Below are 25,121 nucleotides of genomic sequence, written 5' to 3' on the forward strand. Positions count from 1 at the left end.
CTCTTCCACTGACCAGGCTTTTCTCTAGGGGGCTCATTAGAGTGTCCGAGCGACGCTGTGGCTCCACGCTGTCTTTTGGTGGGAGGGATGCAGGCCATCGAGAGGATGTTCACACTCAGACTGGCCCATTTAAAAGGCCTCTCCTCCCCATATCATACACTTAAATTACATCAGCCACACACACCCACATCAAACACATTAGTCACACGATCCACCGGATGAATCGCTTCTCTCCTGGGGCACTTTTCTCAATGATGTTTGCTGATGTTTTTATGCACATTTGAGAGAGCAATGGAGTGTATTTTTGCTGCTTTTCACCATTGTGCCATCTCAAGAAAGCAGAGATATACAGGACTGTTTCACCTTAAATGAGAACGAGTAGTTGGTAACAGGTTATGCATTCTGCATGAAATATGCTCTCTAGCTCATCCGTTCTGAAAGTTTTTTACACACCGATCTGTCTGATCACTGGGCCATGTGACACAATTGATTAATATATTTGATTGTAATCAATTTCACATAATCTCACAAAAAATACATAACATGGACATTTTATCTTTCAATTGCAGAAACATATATGTGCAATGCAGAGATTACCTCACTTGCACAAAAATATCATCTGCATTTTATTCAGTGATTAAATAACTTTATGGATCCCCCACCATCACATATTTAATAGATTATACTTGTAAAATGACATACATTACCTGTATCTATTTTTTGATAGTTCATCATTATACTAATCATTAATTCAGTTTTATTCAATTCTAACATAACAATTTTTTGCTCTTTTTAGTAATCACAGAATAGAATAAAGCTATTATAATGTCAGATTGAATGTGTAATGTGTATAATAAAAAAATAACAACTTTAGAGTTTAATTAAACACATATGTTAATGTGCTAAATTTGACAGCCATTGTTTGTATTCTTTAGGACAGAGTAATATTTAACTGCCTGAAAGTTCTGGTGCGAGTTTACTAGCATGTGACATTCATTCCTTAAGCTTTTCCTATTATGGTAATTCTCAGCACTATACACTCGAATTCTACATCCACTCTCAAGAAAATGTGAGTGTTCCTTGCCTGCAAAACAATGATACTGAAGGGTGTTCCCAGGGCATTGCTACTTGGTAGCTAATGTGTGCTGACTGGTTGTTAGCACATTGCTATGTGATTGCTAGGGTCTCGCTATGTGGTAGCTAATGTGTTCTGACTGGTTGTTAGCACATTGCTACTGTATGTGATTGCTAGGGTCTTGCTATGTGGTTGCTAATGTGTCTTGACTGGTTGTTAGCACGTTGCTATATGATTGCTAGGGTCTTGCTATGTGGTTGCTAATGTGTCTTGACTGGTTGTTAGCACATTGCTATGTGATTGCTAGGGTCTTGCTATGTGGTTGCTACTGTGTTCTGACTGGTTGTTAGCACATTGCTATGTGATTGCTAGGGTCTCGCTATGTGGTTGCTAATGTGTCTTGACTGGTTGTTAGCACGTTGCTATATGATTGCTAGGGTCTTGCTATGTGGTTGCTAATGTGTCTTGACTGGTTGTTAGCACGTTGCTATGTGATTGCTAGGGGTTGCTAATGTGTTCTGACTGGTTGTTAGCACATTGCTATGTGATTGCTAGGGTCTTGCTATGTGGTTGCTACTGTGTTCTGACTGGTTGTTAGCCCATTGCTATGTGATTGCTATAGGATCTTGCTATGTGGTTGCTAATGTGTTCTGACTGGTTGTTAGCACATATGTGATTGCTAGGGTCTTGCTTTGTGGTTGCTACTGTGTTCTGAGCAGTGGTTAGCTTCTATCAGTGGTTGTGAGAATAGATTTGGAATGGGTTTTTGTTCAGTGGTCTTAATTTTCCATTAAAGTTAGACTCAGTCAGTCCCTCCGGTCCCTCAACAGAGCACTTAAAATATGCAATTTGTCTGCTCTATCGAGCATCATTACAAGTGGGACCAATTTAGGTTAAAGGTTTCATTCTACAAAAGGGCCCGGTTTCACAGACAGGGCATAGATCAAGCCAGGATTAGGTCTTCAGTTAAGGCATTTAAGTAGCTTAAATTAATGTAGCTTAGAAAAAAAACTCCACTGGTGTGCGTCTTGAGACAAAACAATGTCATTTTATTTCAAGATATGTCAGTGCAAGTTGCTTTCAGTTATAACAGCTCAAACGTGCATTTTAGTCTGGGACTAGCTTACAGTAAGCACTGAGAGAAGGTTTGCCATTTGATTTACATTACACTATATAGGCTACACTGTGAAAAAAATGTGTTAGGCTCTCTTAACTATTGTTTAAAAAATGTCCTATGTAACATTACTTTGTTTTGTAAATTTGAATTTGTTCATTCACTAAATACAAAATGACTTGTTCAGGCAATAAATTCATTACGTAAATCCAAGATAGCTACATGTAACAGAGCTGTATCAAAAGGTCACACTTAACTCCCGACTATGCCACCGGGCATTACAAATAGATCATTTAACATTCATTTAAATGTTAAAATCCCATTTTGGAATTCCGAACCATATGCCAAAATATGAAAACCACAACCCAGCACTTAAAATATTATAGGTTATACTAAGCCTGTGGGAAGGGAAAGAAGCAAAGAGTCATCGGACCACAACCCTCAGTTTTAAGGGCACATGGACTGATATCTAAATCACTTACATGTAACTTGAAATAAATGCAGTGAACAATTCAGGTCTCTCTATGAATAAACTTCATCTCGATGTCCATGCAGTGAATAAAACTTCAAGCCCCCAAGCAGTGAAAAAATGGGAAGACCCTGATGACCCCAGGGGACAGATACTCCCTCTCACGCTCCTGAAACAGAGAAATTAATCAAAAACTCCCCTTTGAACAATAACACAAAATAAACCTTAGCGGTGGGCTAAGCCTTATCCCATGTTTAAAATTACACACTTAAACCAAATACAAGAGTGCAACATAAACACAAAGCCAAAAAAAAAAAACAATACAAAACAAAATATACATAATAAAACTAAAATAAACCATAAGCAAAATAGCAAGGCCTAGACATCAGAGGTCCATATGTACACAGCTCCACAAGAAAGCACCTGTACCATAGAGACGCCCACCATTCAACCCAAAAGAAGTCATATAACCATTTCAATTTCATAACCAGTTCAATTTCAACTCTGAAGCTGTTCAGTTAAGCTAAAAAAGCTGCATAGTGTCCGTTTAAACTCAATAACACCTCACACGCTCACATTTAGGAGTTACCAAGGAGTTACGTCCCTCGATGTGGCACTTCAAGGTCACAACACCGGAAGTCAGGAGACAAAAAGTCAGGAAATTTTGCATCCTAATCAACCTCTGGCCAAACAAATAAGTACTCACCACCCTATGCACCATTCTTATCTATTCACAAGATCACATACATCATTTTGGTGGCCGTATATATGTGAATATATATCCAAAGCGACTTACAATTGCTATATATGTCAGGTCGCACGCCTCTGGAGCAACTAGGGGTTTAGTGTCTTGCTCAGGGACACATTGGTGTCTCACAGTGGATTCGAACCCAGGTCTCTCACACTAAAGGCATGTGTCTTAACCACTGCGCCATCACCATCACCATATATGCTCACGTGCACACATTCAAATTCACATTCTGAAATGAAAAACATTTCATATTTAAATGTGGAAGAAGAGGCAATAATCGGCCCACGCACGCTGTTATCTGTGTGCACAGCCTCACACACTCGAAGCGTGTGCACGCAGAGAAAGAGAGAGAGGGAGACTCATTTCAGGCAGCACTTGAACACCAAGTTGATTCCTCTTTTGCGTTTACTTAAGCTTGAACGGACACATACACACAAAATTATATCAAAATACCCTTCTTGGCAAGTATTCTTCCAGTAATGTCATAAGAGAACAGTTGAGGAAGAAACCGGATATGTATATTCGGTCTGTGCATTCAGGCTTAAAGTGACAGCAGCCTAATATTCCCTGTCTGTGTTATTAATGTTAATAAAATAAACATAAAAACTACATCATCATCAGCTATCCTCGCTCATGACTCCTCGAGAAACTTTCTCGCTCCTCGTTCCTTGCGGTGCAATTAGAGAATTGAGATGTCCTTCAAAATGGCTGAGTTCGATTGGATTCCATTCACAGATTTAAGGATGTAAGAAGCATCATTTTGAGTCTTGAGAAGCACCCATTGTCTGATTAATCCATACACTGGTCTATCCACAATTTTATACTGGTACTTTCAAAAATAAAGCATAGGATGTTATGCAAACCATAAAAGCAGTATGGAGTTAGCACAAGATAATTAAAATGCTGTTGCGTTTGTGTTCTCTTGTGCCTTTGTATTTCAGGTATGAGAATACTGGTGACTCTGCTTCTTGATACTCTGCCTATGTTAGGCAACGTCCTCCTGCTGTGCTTTTTTGTCTTCTTTATATTCGGCATTGTCGGGGTGCAGCTGTGGGCTGGACTTCTTAGGAATCGGTGTTTCATGCCAGATGACGTGAAAACGTAAGTTCTTCCCTGCTCTTATCTAACAGGCAGCCTTCTTCCCCTCTTCTCCTCTTTACCCTCTCTCCGCTGGGAGCATGTCAGCGCTATCAACATGATCCAAAGTGGCAGCCAACTGTTGCCAGCAGCAATGGCATTTCAGCCACTGACAGTCTTGTAAACCGAACATTGCACCCTGGTGTCAAATCAGTGCCGTGCATTGGTCCCCGAGCACTGAAGGTACACACACCTCCAACAAAGGTACGAGAGTAAAACAAAATTACATTAAAAAAAAGTATTTAGAGGCATTGATGAGTGCAGACTGCAGTCGTCAAAATGGATTGAATTATAAATCTCATATTTTGATGTAATGGGACAAATTGGTGCTCTGTAAGTGCATGTGTTTATGTAATGGCCCCTGTGATTCAAGGGGCCATTACACAAACATTTTCATCTGCCAGTTCTTATTTAGCATGAAATATGAGCTAGTGAAATGTCCTGTTCTGAAGTGTTTTTGGTGAAAGTTTATTTTCATTTTATTGAGATTAAATTTAATCAAGCACTGCATATGATGGCGGTAAAAGCAGAGTTTTGGCCCGGCTCAGCCCTTACATGCATTCAGTTGATTTAATTTTGTCTTAGCAGTACCATTTGTGACATGATATTCCCTTCCATGGAATCAGAGTATATATTGTTTTAATAACAATGTTTGACCATCATGTTCTGCTTTAAATTTATGCTTAGGGGCTCCAGGGTCCTCAATAATGTGCATATAAAATAAGAAGAGCATTTTTGTTTAAAATTTTCTAATTTAAAACACATTTTCCAAGTTTGTAGAAATCTGTTCTTTGGTTTCAGATGGTTTTGAACAATGTTTATACATTTTTCAAGTTTACATTTAATTCATGAATATGATACCACGCCACTTGCCTTGTCATAAAAAGGTCAAATATCTTATATTTTAAGAGACTTATTGACCTTGGCACGTAGTCCTGAGGTTCTGCACTGTAAATGACCAATGTAAAGATAAGGAAGAAGCTGTGGTCTCTGAGCATATAATGTGTCGGTTACAATCTGTTTTATATATATATATATTTCACATAGTTTTTCATGTGTTTCCACAGCCTTTATAATCTGTCATTCATGAGTCCGTACTACATGAATGAAGACGGTGAGGACAACCCCTTCATCTGCTCCGCCAATAAGGAGAATGGCATGCTGCGCTGCAGTGAGGTGCCCCGCCTCAAGGAGGGTGTTGAGTGCACTTTAAATGCATCTTCACTTGGACATGCCTACTCGGGCCTGGATGGGACCGGCAACCGCAGCTGCGTTAACTGGAACCAGTATTACAATGTGTGTAAGGCCGGGGAGCTCAACCCGCACAAAGGGGCAGTGAACTTTGATAATATTGGATATGCCTGGATTGCAATATTCCAGGTACGTTCGTCCTGAAATGGTGTTCAGTTCTGTAATCCAGATCTTTTTTTTTTCTTTTTCACATCACTGATGGTCTTTTTTTTGGAAGCTGTGGGAATGGAAATGCATTAGTTAGCATCATTGTTCTTTTCAAGTCAAAGGCCCTAGTTATTCCAAAGATAGATGAGGTTTTTTCAACTTTTTATTGCTCGATTTTCTTCTTGAAAGGACAAAGTCTTGTTAAGCACGCTCCAACCACACCAAATAATTGAATCTCCACTGAGCAAATTTCAGTTTTAGTAAATTCTGCCCCTTTCTCGGAAGGAGCTCTGCAAAGTGATGAGATTTTTCGATGGGAAAGTGATATCTTGTATCACAGCCTGTGGAATTTAAATAAGAAAAGAAAAGCATCGTGCTTCATATTAACTCATCAGTACTTTCAATCCATCCTCATCAGCAGAGTTGAATCACCACAGACGGACTGATGGCACAGACCTCTGTTAAAGAGTATTTTAATATGCGCAGTCATGCCCTTGGTGGAGGGTCCACCATACGGACATACAACGTGACCCATTCTATGGAAATTAACGTCGGTCTCATTTGTCCGATCATTACAAGTGGGTCAGTCACATGGCGTCCCTTTTGACTGGGCTATAATGACAGTAAACGTTATGCAATTATAAAAGAGGGCCTTTTCATCTGTGTCAATATGAGATTGTAATAAGATCTGGATTGTACTCATAAGATGACACCCCTGAGAGCAGGGGTGATTACTGTAAAATCAAACTTACACATAACATGTCATAATTTATTTTTGATTTCTTTTTAGTAACTATATTTGTTTTAAAGTTGTTCCAGATCCAGACTTACAGTCTTCAAAAATCGGTCATAAAAAAAAATTGGTTTTACATTTTAAAAATGGATTCATGAATTGTAACATGAATAATATTTTAGGATTTAAAAGGATACTCCTCCTTTTTTTGCATATTAAACTATGTTATTCCCTTAACGAAGACGAGTTCATACCTCTCTCGTCTCAGTGCGTGCACGAAATCGCTTTGGCATGCGAGACACTTTTATCGCACTAAACTTAGCCCAGTTTATTCAATAGGGTCCAAGCAACCAAACCAAAAACCTCTACGTTTTCCCCATTTAAATACAGTTACACGAGTAGAGTAACTCGACCAAGAATGGTGACACAAAATAAAACGTGAAGTGGAAAACTATAATGTATGGCGGAATACCACAGCCAGTGTTTGGGAGCACTTCGACTCGGTGTAGTAATATCATCCCTCGTGAAAAAATCCTCTCCCTCTCCGGAGTGATGATATTACTGCGCCAAGTCCATAGATATATATGCGCCGAGTCGAAGTGCTCCCAATCACTTGCTGTGGTACATTATAGTTATCCACTTTATATCAGTTCATGTAAAGAAATAAAGTAAACTCATGGTAGATTTCAGTTGTGAGCAAAATATTTTTACTCTGTATTTGTAATTTGGCAGATATTTTGCTAAATTATGTTAAAAATTTGAAAATATGAGTTATTGTGTGTTTTGAATGCATAAAATGCTATCTGTGAAATTTGACTCAGCCACAAGCCTGCAGTTTTATTTAACAAAATGTAAAATTAAACACCTGTCACATGGAAATATTCAAGGATGTTAGTGCTGTGACCAGCTGAAAACAATCCCAGTAACAAGTTTTTGTTAGTCTGACATCCAATAAATCCTGAGCCCAAATGGACTCTCAAGCAATATTTTGAAATTATGCCTGGCTGTGTACAGTAAAGAGTCTATAATAAATTATGTCAAATTGTGTGTCTTGCAGTACAGTCCAATTTACAAAATGTAAATGTGGCTAAGTTTTGAATCAGCTATTTTAAAGCCAACTGTGTGGATCCACTGCGGAAATCGGGAAAGAAGATTCATGTTTTTGTTTTTATGTGAACAACAGAAATTTGTCTCTTGTTGTTAGACAGCATAGAAAGAATGAGAAAAACGGGGGTTCACACATGAGGTCTAATGCTGAATGATACAGCTGGATGGGAATGAAATGCAGTGCTGCAGGCGCAGAGCTTCCAAAGCAAATGACTCAGTGCTAATAGACGTAACCCTGCGCTACTACTTTTACTGCAATCAAACTAACAATCAGACCTCTGGCATCACTCTGTACCATGAAGACTTTGCTATATTTCTCTTTGAACTATGTCTTTATCTATAAAAAACAACAACACACACATTCAATTAAACCCTGGGAAGAAATAACTAGTTTTCAAGAGCTTTATTGTCTAGCAGTGTTCAAGATATAAAAAAAAAAATTAGACATGTCTTAATCTGAAGTAAGGTAATTTATTGAAACTTTACCTCAGGTCATTGTGTATGAGCTGGACTCTATATTTGAAAGTGTTCGATTATTATTTTTAAAAACCTGTAGAGAAAAATACAGTAAAGTTGCAGGCTTTCCATTCCCCAGACAAACTCTGAAAACTCAGTGTTTGAGCCACCAGCCATCTGCACAGTTGGAAATGTGAGCCAGGCCCCTGAGACTGCTGTTGTGCTGAGCCAAGCTCAAAATAATGTTCACTTGAATCTTCCATCTCACAGCATTTCTCTTAATTTTTCTTCTGTTTTTTTGCAGGTTATTACTTTGGAAGGATGGGTGGACATCATGTATTACGTTATGGATGCCCACTCCTTTTACAATTTTATATATTTTATATTGCTTATTATAGTAAGTATACTTTGATTGAAAGTATCTCATAATGTCGGCCTGTTTCACACCATATGCATGAATCGAGTGCAATAACAGGAAAGTAAAATTCAGACATATTTAACAGGTATAACATTTCAGGAAATTAAATGTTCCTCAACCCTGGTCCCAGTGCAGCTGCTATCCATTTTGGTGCCCTATGCTTAATTCCTTTATGATTTAAAACGCTTGTTATTGCCAGGTTAACTTTTTGGGGGCACCAATGTTAATTTCTAGAGCAATTAATTACCTGTTTTGCTATACACTGTAAAAAATATTTTTTAAAGATTTGTTATCACAACATATTTTCTTTTGTCAAATCAACTTTATAATAATTTACTTAGTTGAGATAACTTATTATTTTGAGTTTCTGATGGTTAAATGAATCTACTTCATTGTATTAACTCACTTTTTCCAGTTCAATCAACTTAAAATTTTAAGACAACCCAGGTTACTTACTTTTTTAAGTTAAACCAACAATTTTTTTACAGTCTAGTAATCACAACATTTTTTCTTTTGTCAAATCAACTTAAATAATTTATTTAGTTCAGATAACATATAATTTTGAGTTTATGATGGTTAAATTAATCTCCTTCATTGTATTAACTCACTTTTTCCAGTTCAATGAACTTAAAATTTTAAGGCAACCAGGTTACTTACTTTTTTAAGTTAAACCATCAATATTTTTTTACAGTGTATATACAAGCCTAAAATGCCTAATAATATTTGTATACTGAATTAATATTGGCATTATAATTATTTTGACTAAAAAAAAGATGAATTATTTTTCATTAGGTTATTTTTGGTGCCCCCTCAGCACTTGGTGCCCTACGCACAGCACGTGATCCAGCACTGCCTGGTCTATACATTTGTTAAATATAAAGTAGTATATGAAGAGTTCAGATGCAAAAGCCTCTAAGTGCCATTTTAAATTTTCTTCTAAAATGATCATTTTTATTTATTAATTGTCATTTAAGTGAAATTACTGAACTTAAATATACAAGCTTGATAAAAATGGTCATTTTAGAAGAAAATTTCAAATGGCATTTAGAGGCTTTTGCATCTGAACTCTTCATATACACATTTCTACAAGTGACATTACAAATAGATTTATCTGTTTCTCAGTGTGACCTATGAAAACTTAAATTTAAATTTTGCATCAAATGCGTCACCTTATTTTGGAATTCAATGTCCTAAATTTGATTTTAAATTCAGGAAATTTTATTGAGAATGGTTATTAAAATTACAGTTCAATTCCTGAGTTTGAATTGAACAGAACTAATAGGGTTGCCTAAATATACGCAACCATATTAAAACTGATAATAATAAGAAATGTTTCATGAGCATCAAATCAGCATATAAGAATGATTTTTGAAGGACCATGTGAGCAATGATGCTGAAAATTCAGCTTTGACATTACAGGAATAATTACATTTTACAAATATATTTAAAATACATTAAATATTACTGTTAATCAGCATAGGAGACTTCTTTCAAAAAAGAAATCTTGGCAACCCCAAACATTTGAACTGGGTGTAAATCAGGCATTAAACAGGCATTCTCATGTTCATGATGGTAAACCACAGTGACCTTTGTGTCCCTCAGGTGGGTTCCTTCTTCATGATCAACCTGTGCCTGGTTGTAATAGCAACCCAGTTCTCAGAAACAAAGCAGCGTGAGAACCAGCTGATGCAGGAGCAGCGAGCATGCTACCTCTCCAACGACAGCACCCTTGCCAGCTACTCTGAGCCGGGGAGCTGCTATGAGGAGATGCTCAGGTACATCAGCCACCTGTACCGCAAGGTGAAGCGCCGCGCTTCCCGCATCTACAACAACTGGCAGAGCAAGCGCAGAAAGAAGGTGAACCCCAACAGCGTGCTGAGTGGAGGAGGAGGAGGAGGCACTGGCGGCGGGGTCAACGGTCACAGCAGGCACAGGGGTGGCGGGAACTGGGTCCGTTCCATCCACAACCTCATCCAACAGCACCAACGACAGCACTGTCACCTCAGCAATGGCAGCCCCAGTCCTGTGGTCTCGACGGGGTGCGGCGAGGCTCTGGAAATGAGGTCTATCGCGACGGGGCCGCATCTGACTGTGTCCTCTCAGCCAACCGGCATGCACAATCTTTCTTCCAGGACTCAGTCAGTGCACAGCATTTATCAAGGTGACTTTCACGAGGGGCGAACGAGCGCCACGGTGGGCGTGCCGGCACTCGGGCGACTAAACGGGGGAATGAACTATCCAACCATCTTGCCCTCCCTCATCTGCAGCTATACAGGCAGCAGTTCTGCAGGGAAAGGGAGCGGGGAATCGGATGCGAATACAGGATGTGAAGCGATTGATCCCTTTGAGAAGCTGCACCAGCTCATGGGAGAACATAGTAAGTTTTTCATAGTTATTGTTTCCACTTCTAGGCAGTTGCAGTTGTACTCACCCTGCACAGCCTGTTTCAGGATAATGAAAGGCGTTGTGTGAAGTGGTTGTCTGGCAGCCCTTTTATGAACCTGACAGAAAATCAATACCTCAAATGTTAAAGTCATTAACACAATCTTTAAAGGAGTGAGGCGACAGCCAGCACTCCACTAGCCATTGTTGCCGTCACGCCCTTTGAAATCCTACGTATGTCAACCGTTGAATCCTCGTATTAGACGGAGGCAGCAGGCTTATTCTGTCACTTTAAGGGCAATCAGTTGGTTTTCAATGATTCAGACTGCTGGCATTTCTAGTTGAGTAGTATTAAAGATTTAGTTCACACGAATATATATATAAAAGAATCAAAATTTTCAAACCCATTTAACTTCATTTTTACCACAGCTCTCATTTAATCCACATTCACATATACACTAGATACTGTATATCCACATTTCTTTTATCTATCTGTTTTTTAGAAATGTCACTAGTTTGATATCTATAAAACTATTTCAATTACACATTTTTTACTTGCACTCAAGAAAACTTGAAAGTAAACAGTAAGTTAAAATTCACATATAAGTTTATGCACTATAGGCTTAGATCAATTTTCTGTATAATGTAATGTCGAAATTGACATTAAAAGTTAAGTTTTGACTGTCTGACACAGAGTAAGAGGCAAGATGCCTCTGACAGGAAACTGTTCAAAATTATGAAAGATTTGGAAAATGTGAAAGATTTGAATGGAAATGCAGCATATGGTTCTTTCATAATCATAATGGAAAATTGTTGAATGCTAAGGTGCAGATTTTCATTGAAAAATTACTTAAAGGGATAGTTCACCAAAAATGTTACTTCTGTCAACATTTAATCACCCTTATGTTTGTGGAACATTAGAGAAGATATTTTGAGAAATGTCTCAGTTTTTTTTTTGTCAATACTGTACAATAGAAGTAAAAAGTAATTAATTCAAAATCATACAAGTTTACAGTTACATGATGATTTTTCGAAATTTTCAATTTTGAGTGAACTATTGCTTTAAATTATGCCCTGTTCCTCACATAAAACTATTGTATGACTTCAGAAGACATGGAATATAAAAAGATTATTTTGTTTGTTTTTGGTCAATTATTCCTTTAAATGAATGACACTTGTATGAGCATTACATTTTGTCCCAGTACTATACTAAAGTAAGTACTACTATTTAGTGCATTTGGTTTTGGATTATATTGTTTGTTCAGCCCCAGATAATCAAGGCATCTCTTTCATGCCCAAGCCAGTTTTCATTTTTATATCAGTCTGTTGCAGAATGACTATTTGTGGATTTCTGTCAACAGAAATTTGTACTGCATGTTTATTTCAAATTCGCTGCCTCTGCCAGCAGTAATTTTTGATTGCTGCTCGAGTCACCTCCACTTCAGCTCATTACCACAGACTAAAGTGGGCCACGGTGTAGGATTATGTCCTCAGGAAACACATTAGTATAAGAGTACAGCCACAGCCACACTCTTTTTGGACCGATTCGTTTTATGTAAAGTAGTGAGATCACAAGACCAAGAGAGGGGTTAAACAGAATGCGTAGAGCACTGACTTGACTGTGGTTAGAAAAGTAAACTAATAGACTAACTTGTTGAAGTAACTGGTTTCATTGGTTTGACCAGTAAAATGGAATAAATTAGGTTCACCTATGTGTAATCATTCAAATAAGTGACCTCACAATAAACATTAAGTTAAGACATGTTGATGTTTGAGTTATACACCTGGTAGAATAAATCATGGGAATGATTTAGATATCATATCCCACCTTAGAAATGACCTCAATCCAGAAGGAAGTAATGCACAACAGCAACAGATAAAATAGCAATCAGTGTTTGGGAATGTTACTTTTAAGAGCAGTTAAGCATTACAAATTGCATTATAAAAAAATAAATAATTATGTTAGAGTGTTACTTTGTATGTTAAGAAATGAAGAGTTCAGATGCAAAAGCCTCTAAATGCTATTTGAAATTTTCTTCAAGAATGTTAATTTTTATCAAGCTTGTATATTTAAGTTCAGTAATTTCACTTAAATGGCAAGTGAAATTACTGAATTTAAATATACAAGCTTGATAAAAATTATTATTCTAGAAGAGAATTTCAAATGGCACTTAGAGGCTTTTGCATCTGAACTCTTCAAATGTTTCTAAACAATAATGTATTTCTTAATGTATTGAAGTGCATGAAACGCAGTAATTTGTTGACTGATTGTGTTTTCCTCACCATGTAGGCCACAGTCGTGTACTGTTGCAGATAGCTGGTGTGGTGCCCACTCAGTTGCTTCTTGAGCTCCTGAGTTGCCCGTATTGCTCAAGGGCCCTGGAGACCATGGATCTGGAGCTCAGTGATTCAGACTACTCCAGATCAGAAGGGGACGTGGTGTACGAGTTCTCCCATGGAGCAGAGTTCAAACCCAGCCGTGTATTCCATCATAAAATACTGGAGAAGCGTAACCGCCTGGCTCAGTTCTGGGAGGACTTCCGAGACCGATTGACACGCATAGTGGATAGCAAATACTTCAATCAAGGAATTATGATTGCCATCCTTATCAACACCTTGAGTATGGGCATTGAACACCATGAGCAGGTGAGTGCAAGTGTGGGTTCCCTCTTGAATTTTCTGAACGCTTCCATTGCTTTAATAGAAATGCAGCAAGGACAATGTGTTTTTGTTGGCCAAAACCCGAAGTCACTTCTGGATCTGTTCCAGTTTTTAATGGGCTTTTGGTTAAATGCTTGCAATTAGGTCTTAACAAAAGGGCTAACAGGTTAACAAAAGCTCAAGATATTTTCACTTTTTATTCTATGACCTTAAATACATCAGTAATACTCCTCTTTAATTTAAGGGGACATACAGTATAATGCAAAATTTGACATAATTTGCTGGCAAAACAACATGGTGTAATAAATGATCTGTTGGGTATTTTGAGCTGAAACCTCACAGTTCTCTTTCGAGGGAACTCGAACTGCGTCGACTACAACACTTTGGGGAACGCCTTTAGCATAACGCATCTGAAGAATGAATGAAACTTATCCAATCCTGCATCTTGTCGTAACATGTGACGGCATACACGGAAGCTACAAAGGGACACCGGCACACAGCAGAGTTAGCCTTTAGCTCTTCAGCAAGTGCTCAGTGTTAAACTGTCTGGCCTATTTGGTATTGTTTGTCCCATAAGAATTGTCCCAAATAAAGGTCTCCATTGCAATATATAATCTAGTGGCTCTAGTGCCGAGGCAGAATGTAGATTACGGGTCTACTCTGCAATAAAGATTCTGTGTGGGTGCGAGGCATGCACAGTCAGCTCCTGAAGGTTCTGGCTGTGTTCATTGAGAAATATCTCGCCCCACACAGCCATGCGTTTTCGGGTGTTTCAGCCCCGCGCCCGTTGACTTTCTTTTCGAGAGATGAAAGCCAAATATATTGTGAATGAGGCAGTGTGTAGATTACGGGTCTGCAATAAAAGGGACACACGCAATCTGTTAAATAATATTGTTTGGGTGTGAGGCATTTACAGTCAGATCCTGAGGGTGCTGGCAGTGTTCATTGAGAAATATCTCGACGCGTACATCCGTGCACTCTCGGATGTTTCAGCCTCGCACCTGTTGACTTTTTTCTCGAGGGATGAAAGCCAAATATATTGTAATGGCTGGAATGTCGCATTTGCCGAGGCAGCGTGTAGATTACGAGACCGTAAAAAATAAATAGTAAAACATTATTTTCTGGTGATTATGGCTGATAACTTTTGATAACTTCCCACCAAAAGTTGCATATAGAGCATCACAGTCCCGCCCACAGCCGGTGCCGGAAGTAAAAATTCAATACAATTTCTCCATTGACATTTGAGATATAAGCCATAAAAACATAACCATAAATGGTAGACTTAAAACCAGCTACGGCTGTACTAAGCGATTATATATGCTGATATAAACGCCAAAAGTTCATGGGGCACTAACCTTGTTTTAAGATAAATGTCTTTTATTCGCAATGTATTGGATAAGTACTTCATTACCCACAATCCAGAACAATCCAACAGTGATGCATCTGATTGGTGGAAGTCGTGTCACGTGTCTGAAACCCCGCGAAGGTACGTGAAGACTAAAGATCGCATAATGACGTAGGGCTAAGTTCATTGGTCGCACTTCTGAGACGCCCGTGCGCCATTGGATGTGCAGTTGCCACAGCTTAGCTAATGAGCGAGCCAGATACTCAATGTTTTTGCATGTCGAGCTGCAAATGCGTTTGCTTCAGTAAATCGAGGAAAAGGAGTTTCCCTGCACATTCACTATATAAAATTCACTGGAGGAAAAAGTTCACGTGCCCGTCGTCAGATTTGGAAGTCACTCAAAAGGCTCTTTCACGGTGACTTTCAGACGACTTCACTGAGGCGCGGTGGTTTATGGGAGGAGTAGTTCCTTTGCTCGGAAATGAAAATATGTACACAGGCTTGTACCCTCGACTTTTTTTGGATTTTCTCTTCGTTTTTTCACTCGAAATGATGTGTTGTATGCTTATGAGTTCAGCTGTAGCTGATTATCCTCAGACATGCTCTAATACTCTTTAGATATGGATTTTACAATATGTCAATGGGAGAAATGAATGGGACATTTACTTCCGGCACCAACGCTCTCTCGGGCTGTGATGCTCTATTGCAGCTTTAAAGGGGTGGTTGATTATGATTTCACTTTTCTAACTTTGATGCATGATACCACCCCTTTAATAACTGTTAATAAGAAAACAAAAGTCTTTTGCAGTTAATAATGTATAATGGGGAATACAATGTATAAATATAGCTGCGAGCAGCGATTGCGGGCCCAAGCCGGTGGCACCGCAACCCCGATGCCTTTAGTTACCCAAAGGCACCGGGATGGTGGTACCGCCGGCTTTGGCCCTTTATCGCTGCTCACAGCTATATTTATATTTAATAAAAAGCCGGTGGCACCGCCACCTTGGTGCCTTTAGGGTTATTCTGTACGACGTGTAAAAACGTAACCCCCGCTTTGACTATCAAAAAGAAGTGTATTGTAGAGCTTGCATCAATGCGGACTCGATGCGCTGTGCGCTGTAACTCCATGTGGCTTTAAGCGCATCATTCTCTACTCGGGATGCGCATAAGCGTTTTGTGCCACACTGTACTGAGCCTTTCATATCATAATGCAGTGACGCAATGACAGATTATTAATTGCCTTTCTTGTTCTGTTCCATCTATTATATGTTGATAATAGATAGGACAGAGCACTAAAAACCTCAAACAAAGCACTAAAAACTTAAGCTGTTTGCTGTGTAGTCTGAGAATGAGCTGTTTGATTTGCACCCTCTTCCTCTTCACTGTCCTCCATAAAAACCAGCTATCCAGGTCCATGTTGTTCTAGAAAGTTTGTATGTTGCTGCCTCAATTAACATCTCTGCTATACATTTAAAACATGGCTATATCTAAAATAATTTATCTTTTTGATTTTTGTTATCTTGTTTTTCATGAATATTTTACAACAATACAAAGAGCAATGTGTATTTTCCAATAATATAGTTTGTAATGGCTTTTTTTGTCATAGATTATAATCATATATTTTTTGGATTTGTTATTTATCTTTATAATGAAGTTGTCTGTATTAAGTAGATTGTGTTTAACACACACAAGAGTGATTTATTAGTTCAACACATAGTTATAGAAATTCTACTTTATCTAAAAAAAACCTGCACTTTATATATACACACACACACACACACACACACACACACACATAAATACATGTAAATAAAACTACCAAAAAAAAACATCAAATGTGTTTTTAGTCAAAGTATTATTTTATACAGAAACAAATATTTGTAATTCAGATAACAATGAAGTTAGTGTTTTAAAATCTTAAGGAAAACAAATATATTGAATGAAATATAGCACATGAATTTTAAATTCATTTAACTTCAATTACAAATACAATCTTACTTTTATTTAAAGCAATCTATACATTTAAAAGATGGGGGTTATATGCCTATTTTGTCATTTAAAAATATTGTTATGCAAAATTGTTATGCAAAAAGACAAGGACTTAGAGACAAGGACTTGAAGGAAAAATCACAGCCAGCCACACACACACACATAAACACAGACAACAGCCCTCCCCTCCCCACACACACACACACCCACACACACACACACACACACACACACACATAAACACAGACAACAGCCCTCCCCTCCCCATACACACACACACCCACACACAGAGAGAGAGAGAGAGAGAGAGAGAGAGAGAGAGAATCGCAGGGGAAATAAATCCATTCAAACTACAATATCTGACTTTCTGTTGCTCAGAGCGAATGACTTTAAATTGGAAAGTTGATCGGCTTGACGAGAACAATATACGTGGTAAGTTTTGTAACTGTAGGTAAATTGAGCAAAGTTATAACACACTTTATGTGTCCTTTTTTAGTCATAAAATTCATTTCCTCGCCACGGCCAGACCGTTCGAGATATCAAAAATCCGTCCGGAATTGAGCATCCTCAATGTCTTGACTTCATGCACACCGAGTTTGGTTGTGATTGGTAAACACATGCATTGTGATTTGATGTATTTCTCCTAGGACAATTATTCAAACAACCCATAATTCATAATTCATAAATAACTTCCATTTGAACTGTCATAAAACTTAGAGCACGAAAGTTGTTTGGCCTGATGTGATCTATAATTGTACCGAGTTTCATATTAATTCATGCAAGTGTGTTTGATTTATGGACAAATGTTCGAATCCCAGTCCAGGGGGCGCTGTTGAGCCGCCCTGCCACGCCCGGTTACCAGCTTCAGCCCGGCCCTGATGGCCATGGGTTCTGACCCGTGTGCAAAGTTTCAAGAGTTTTCGAGGATGTTAAGGCCCCCGAAAATGCCAGAGAAGTCGCACACAGTAAATAAAGGGTTAAAATTAACCTGACAGGCGCCCCTCCTCTCACTCACACAGAGGGACACTGAGACACTGGCAAAATTCTGAGATTTTCTCTACATTCAAACAAACATATCTGACTTTCTGTGGGTCCTAGCTAATGAGTGTCAATTAGAAAGTTGTCCGGCTCGAGGAGTACAATATACATACCGATTTTTGTAACTGTAGATAAAACTAACAACCCCACTTTTGTCAAAAGGTGGCGCTACTGAGCCCTCACCACGCCCGTTTCTGAAACTTTGCACATGTCTACTGGCTAATAAATGTGATGTGTCTGTCGAGTTTCATGCAATTTGAAGCATGCTAAGGGTCTCAAAAGCATCCTATAAGAATGGTAAAGTTTGATGCGTTGCCACGGCAACAGTTTAAAAGATATCAAGAATCCATTCACAGGTCTACATCTATCGTATGTTTACATTATTCAGATGAAGTTTGAAGCAAATCGGGTAAAAATAAAAGGGTGATTTCAAAGCATTTTGAAAGTGACACACTTCCTGCTGCCAGTTGGTGGCACTATAACTTTGACTCACAATAGTCACATCCATGTGATCGTCCTCTTACAGCGAACAGACTGCTGAAGTTTCATCAAGATCAGTTAATGTATGCTGAAGTTATAACACACTTCCTGTTTCACGTTTCTCGCCATAGTTTCGTTTCCTCGCCACGGACAAACCGTTCGAGATATCAAAAATCCCCTCGCAAACTTTCATCCTCAATGTCTTGACTTCACGCTGACTGAGTTTCGTCGAACTTGGATCAAAGCTCTAGGAGGAGTATTTAACATTCCATTGCGAGCGTTTTACAAACAAACCTCAATAGCCGACTTCATGTTGGGCTGGGGTAAAAAGTAAGAGCGCGAGGTATAGATGAAACGATGAGAGCAACATGTGTACCGAGTTTCATATTATTACATACAAGCGTGTTTGAGTTATGGACCAAGTGTTCGGACCCCGTTCCAGGGGGCGCTGACGAGCCGCCCTGCCACGCCCAGGTACCATCTTCAGCCCGGCTCTGATGGCCGCGGGTTCTGACCCGTGTGCAAAGTTTCAAGAGTTTTCGAGCATGTTAAGGGCCCCAAAAGTGCCCGAATAGTCGTTAGAAAAATAAAAGAAAAAAAAAAAATATAGCTGCGAGCAGCGATGGCGGGCCCAAGCCGGTGGCACCGCAACCCCGGTTCCTTTAGTTACCTAAATGCACCCGGGTGGCGGTGCCGAAGGCTTTGGCCCTTTTATGATTAAATGTTAAAACGGCTTGCCATACTCTGTCATTTCGACTAGTCACAATTATGTTATACAGATATCTTAAATGATAATACAAACTATCCAAAATGTAATTACGAATAGACAGAAAGACGTTGTTGATATCTACAATGTTAATTCCGGACAGGCAAACTTAGCTTTTAAATGTTAAAAGGGCTTGCCATACAGGGACGTAGGCTCAGAGAGAGACTCACCATATTCAAACCAAAATATCTGACTTCCTCTTGGTCTGAGCTAATGACTATGTATTAGAAAGTTGTCCGGCTTGAGGAGTACAATGTATATAGCGATTTTTGTAACTGTAGATAAAACTAACAACCCCACTTCTGTCAAAAGGTGGCGCTATTTAGTCCTTGCACTATGCCCGTTTCTGAAACTTTGCACATGTCTACTGGCTAATAAATGTGATGTATCTGTTGAGTTTCAAGCAATTTCAATTTCAATTTCAATTTGACTGTTGAAAAGAAGTGCGCCGATTAGATACTCAGGATCGGTATCGGCTCTGACACTGCCATCTTTGACGAGGCTGATTCAAATTCTATATTGTGCATATATACTATTCTATGTTAGGCACAAAGGCACAAAAACTTTCTAAAGTACCATAAAGTTTTTGTGTACTGTATTATTAGTGTTCTGAAGCTATTATGTGATATAGAAATTAATATTTAAGTCATTAAATTCAAAAACACAAACTTTTCCCTCTCTGCGCCTGTCAGTCATTCTCCATTCAGCATTCAAACAGCACGTCACATTCGGTTACAGTCAATGATGAAACGATCTTCAAGATGATTGAATGTTAATCCTATTATACTGGATCTTTAAGATAAAGGTCTAAAGGTCTATATTTTCGAATGAAGAAACTTTTTCTTGCTGGACTTTATTGCTGTAACTTAACCGTGTTACTTTCTACCGGGTGTCGGACGCTGTCGGTTAGATCACAACACTAGAGTCAGAGCACTATAATTGTTCTTCACGCACACAGTAACTGAAATTTAAAACCTTTAAAAGAAAAGGCTCAATAAACTATTGCATAGATAGATAATGTATAATACACTGTTCATAAATATGTATTTCCTTTGTGCTTTGAACTTTTCAATACGGACTCACTGCGCTGTAACTTCATGTGGCTTCAAGCACATCATTCTCCGCTCGGGATGCACATAAGTGCTTTGTGCTGCACCGTATTGGAGCCGTAATATCATAATGCAGTGACGTAATGACCGATTATTAATTGCCTTTCAATTATATGTTGCTGCGTCATTAAACATCTGTCCTATGCATTTCAAACATTTATGGCAGCCATGGCTATATTTTTGTATGATTTTTGTTATCTTGTTTTTCATGAATGTATTTTTCAAAAATAAGAGCAATGTGTATTATCTATTATTAATATGGTTTATAATAGCATTTTTGTCATAGATTATGACAAAGTAATCATATGATCCACCAGCGAGGAACCAGCAGAACAGAGTGAACATTCATTCTGTTTAGTTCAATCCTACTTAATAGGAATTTATTTAAAATGCTCGCTCTACTCCACACCATTAATGTCTTGTGCGGACATCCGTATTTCGACTTTCGGTTTTAAGTAAGCGATTTAAAAGCTCCCAAGTCCCAGCGGAGTCACACGTTGATTAACCGGTGGGAATATACACAATAGGCCTACCTGATATTGAACACAAGAGGGCAGTATAGCACTACGTATGACTCAGATTATTATTTTTTTATGAATTTTACAACAATTCTGGCTGTTTTTGAACGTAAACATAATTCTTAAATGAAAAAAAGGAAAAATTGGGGAAGTTATAATATTTGTATAATTTAATTTAGAAACAAATGATGTATAATTACATTTTTAGAAGATTTGAGGCTTTTAGTGTTTACTTTTTTGACATTACTTTAATCTTTTGCCATAGTTGCACATGTCTACTGGCTAATAAATGTGATGTATCTGTTGAGTTTCAAGCAATTTCAAGCATGCTAAGAGTCCCAAAAGCATCAAAAAAGAATGTTAAAGTTTGATTCGTTGCCACGGCAACAGTATCAAAGATATCAAAAATTCATTCACAGGTCTACATCTGCCGTATGTTTACATTATACAGATGAAGTTTGAAGCAAATCGGTTAAAAATAAGAGAGTGGTTTCAAAGCATTTTGAAAGTGACACACTTCCTGCTGCCAGTTGGTGGCGCTATAATTTTGACTCACAATAGTCACATCCATGTGATCGGTCTCTTACAGCGAAAACACTGCTGAAGTTTCATCAAGATCAGTTAATGTATGCTGAAGTTATAACACACATCCTGTTTCATGTTTTTCGCCATAATTTCGTTTCCTCGCCACGGCCAAACCGTTCGAGATATAAAAAATCCCTTGGCACCTTTTCATCCTTAATGTCTTGACTTCACGCTGATCGAGTTTTGTCGAATTTGGTTCAGTGCTCTAGGAGCAATACTTTAAATTCCATTGCATGTGTTTTAAACACAACCCTAAATAGCCGACTTCCTGTTGGGCTGGGGTAAAAAGTAAGAGTGTGAAGTAGGCTATATATGAAACGATGAGATCTATATGTGTACCAAGTTTCATATTATTACATGCAAGTGTGTTTGATTTATGGACCAAATTTTCAGACCAAGTTTATTGACCAAGTTAATCTGATTAATAAACTAATTATATAAAACTATTGTCAATGCACTACAATTAAACTAGTTATATGTCTTTACTTATAAAAAATAAAAATAAAAACTTATTTAAAAAATACCAGGCTTGAGAAATGTATTTTCTTTATGCAGGCCATACACACAGCAGTGAAATGGTTAAGCCCCCTCCCCCTGCACACTCACACACACAGAGACAGGCAAAGACAGAGATGTAGGCTCAGATTAAGCAAGACCACATTCAAACAAACACATCTGACTTTCTGTGGGTCCTAGCTAATAAGTTTAAATTAGAAAGTTGTCCGGCTCGAGGAGTACAATATACATACCAATTTTTGTAACTCTAGTTAAAACTAACAACCCCACTTTTGTCAAAAGGTGGCGCTACTGAGCCCTCACCACGCCCGTTTCTGAAACTTTGCACATGTCTACTGGCTAATAAATGTGATGTGTCTGTCGAGTTTCATGCATTTTGAAGCATGCTAAGGGTCTCAAAAGCATCCTAAAAGCATCCTAAAAGAAGGGTAAAGTTTGATGCGTCGCCACGGCAACAGTTTAAAAGATATCAAGAATCCATTCACAGGTCTACATCTGCCGTATGTTTACATTATACATATGAAGTTTGAAGCAAATCGGGTAAAAATAAAAGGGTGATTTCAAAGCATTTTGAAAGTGACACACTTCCTGCTGCCAGTTGGTGGCGCTATAACTTTGACTCACAATAGTCACATCCATGTGATCGTCCTCTTACAGCGAACACACTGCTGAAGTTTCATCAAGATCAGTTAATGTATGCTGAACTTATAACACACTTCCTGTTTCACGTTTCTCGCCATGATTTCGTTTCCTCGCCACGGACAAACCGTTCGAGATATAAAAAATCCCCTCGCAAACTTTCATCCTCAATGTCTTGACTTCACGCTGACCGAGTTTCGTCGAATTTGGATCAAAGCTCTAGGAGGAGTATTTGACATTCCATTGCGAGCGTTTTACAAACAAACCTCAATAGCCGACTTCCTGTTGGGCTGGGGTAAAAAGTAAGAGTGTGAGGTATAGATGAAACGATGAGATCAACATGTGTACCGAGTTTCATATTATTACATGCAAGCGTGTTTGAGTTATGGACCAAGTGTTCGGACCCCGTTCCAGGTGGCGCTGACGAGCCGCCCTACCACGCCCGGGTACCAGCTTCAGCCCGGCTCTGATGGCCGCGGGTTCTGACCCGTGTGCAAAGTTTCAAGAGTTTTCGAGCACGTTAAGGGCCCCAAAAGTGCCCAAAAGGTAGTAAAATAATAATTATTATAATAATAATAGTGAAGAAAAATAATCCCAAGGAAAACAATAGGGCCTTCGCCCTTTCAGGGCTTGGGCCCTAATAATCGGAAGGAAAACAATAGGGCCTTCGCCCTTTCAGGGCTTGGGCCCTAATAATGTATTCCCCAGCAAAATCTTATTGTGTCACGAGCAGAGGTTAGCTCTTTATTTTTCATTCATAAACAGTGATGGGGATTCATAGCCTTATTGGGCAAACAGATCCCCTAGTTACATAACTGTGTTGTGCTGCAATGCACCTCTATCTATCCTCACCATGTTGTTGGGATGTTATTACTCATGGTTTCGCACCCAATCCTGTGCTCCTCTAGACCTCATCTGATAGAGGTCTCACCATAAGGAATGTTTGTGGAAGCAGTACTGACATTTTCTGATGCTGGTTAATAATAATGAATAATAAGGATAATATTGAAGAATTGAGTCTTGCATATAAAACTGAGCAATTTTATGCAGGGGGAATAAAACATTTACTGTTGTAATAGTAATAAATACTTAATATTGGATTTACATTAAGGATGTCCATATGGCCCTATGGTTTCATTAGTTGACTCAATTGACAAGATACGCCTTTTATACATTGGAAACAGTGATGTACTAAATTCGATCTATTTAAATGTCATCAAGTTTTCTAGATTTCTAACATGAATTTACCATTTTTCAAAATTCGGGTTATGCTCAAGAAACTGTATTTTACATATTGGGTTATTTTACAAACTGTAAAATGGTCTCATTGCTTCTGGTTCTGGTCTTTTTGCATACGTTGTTAAATAAAGAAACATTTTACTCAATATACAGTATGTCAGTCAAAGGAGCGAGTCCATCACATATGCAGATTGAATCTAAAAGTTTTTTTTTTCTAAAACCCTAACCCTTCTCACTAACATTTACATATTTAAATCAAATAAAACAGGAAAAATAAAAAGAACTACCTGGGTTACAGTAGCTGATTACCTTTAAAAGTCATTCCTATTGCCGTCAGTTCGTAAAGCCGCGGTCCGCGGATGCAATGAAACCTGTTTTCCTGTTTGTCCATGTGACGTTCAGCATAACGCCTATTGAATAAATGGCTTGTGATAAATATTGTTACTTTGCTAAAAGGTAGTTTCTAGAGTGATTGGTCATCTACGTCGTCAATGTTTAGCTGCTCTGGTAGAAATAAATTTCAGCTACACCTAGGTCCTTGAATTTTTTTCATCATTGAAAGAGCAATTTTCACAATAGGAAGCTTGTTCGCTAATAATAGATCTGAACAAACCCTTTTATCTTACATTTAATTATGTGTGATTATATATGATTGATTGGTTGCTCTTTGACTAAAGCGTGGCTTGTTGAATACCAATGCGAAGCCCAGATAGCACATCTGCTTTTGAAGTCTTTAATTGTTATGTTACTTTAAAGAACAGTTCATGTTGTCTAATTAATCCAAGACATGAAATAAGGCTTTTTGTAATCCTTATTTTAGAAGCGGAAGAGGTGAAAATTGTTAGCAGACATTATGGTGGCTTCCCTGGAGATTCTTTGATCCATTTTAAAAGAATTAACATGCATTCTTCAGTAAAATGCTTGCTATTTGTGTCTTGAGGAGGGACTACTTTTTTAGGTTGAAGCTTTTTATTATATCACCAATGGCAATGTCAGTGCTTTTACACGCAGTTAAATGTGTCACAGTTCTGTCACCCTTGTCTGGGTTTTCTCTTGGTTTAGTGACAGAGTTGTGACACTTCAGGTTTGTCATGTGTTTGTGTTTGTCTGGTCTGTTGTGAGCACATGGCTGTCATGTCATTTCCGTGCGCCATGTGCTCTCCTGTCTATTGTCTAACCCCGCCCATCTTGTTATC

General features: G+C 38.4%; 1 protein-coding gene across 3 annotated transcripts in view; it reads left to right on the top strand.

Moving 5' to 3' along the window:
- Nucleotides 1-25,121, top strand: part of cacna1ha (calcium voltage-gated channel subunit alpha1 Ha) — a 119,548-nt gene that overhangs the window by 57,793 nt on the left and 36,634 nt on the right. For all 3 annotated transcript variants that reach the window (XM_089128719.1, XM_089128721.1, XM_089128720.1), the window contains exons 6-10: nucleotides 4,351-4,510; nucleotides 5,614-5,926; nucleotides 8,545-8,637; nucleotides 10,261-11,035; nucleotides 13,331-13,686. In XM_089128719.1, the coding sequence (XP_088984845.1) occupies nucleotides 4,351-4,510; nucleotides 5,614-5,926; nucleotides 8,545-8,637; nucleotides 10,261-11,035; nucleotides 13,331-13,686 (1,697 nt within the window). The remainder of the gene's footprint in view (nucleotides 1-4,350; nucleotides 4,511-5,613; nucleotides 5,927-8,544; nucleotides 8,638-10,260; nucleotides 11,036-13,330; nucleotides 13,687-25,121) is intronic.

This window comes from Pimephales promelas, chromosome 3 (genome assembly GCF_988280905.1).
Source record: "Pimephales promelas chromosome 3, fPimPro1.hap1.1, whole genome shotgun sequence".
Classification (NCBI taxonomy): Eukaryota; Metazoa; Chordata; class Actinopteri; order Cypriniformes; family Leuciscidae; genus Pimephales; species Pimephales promelas.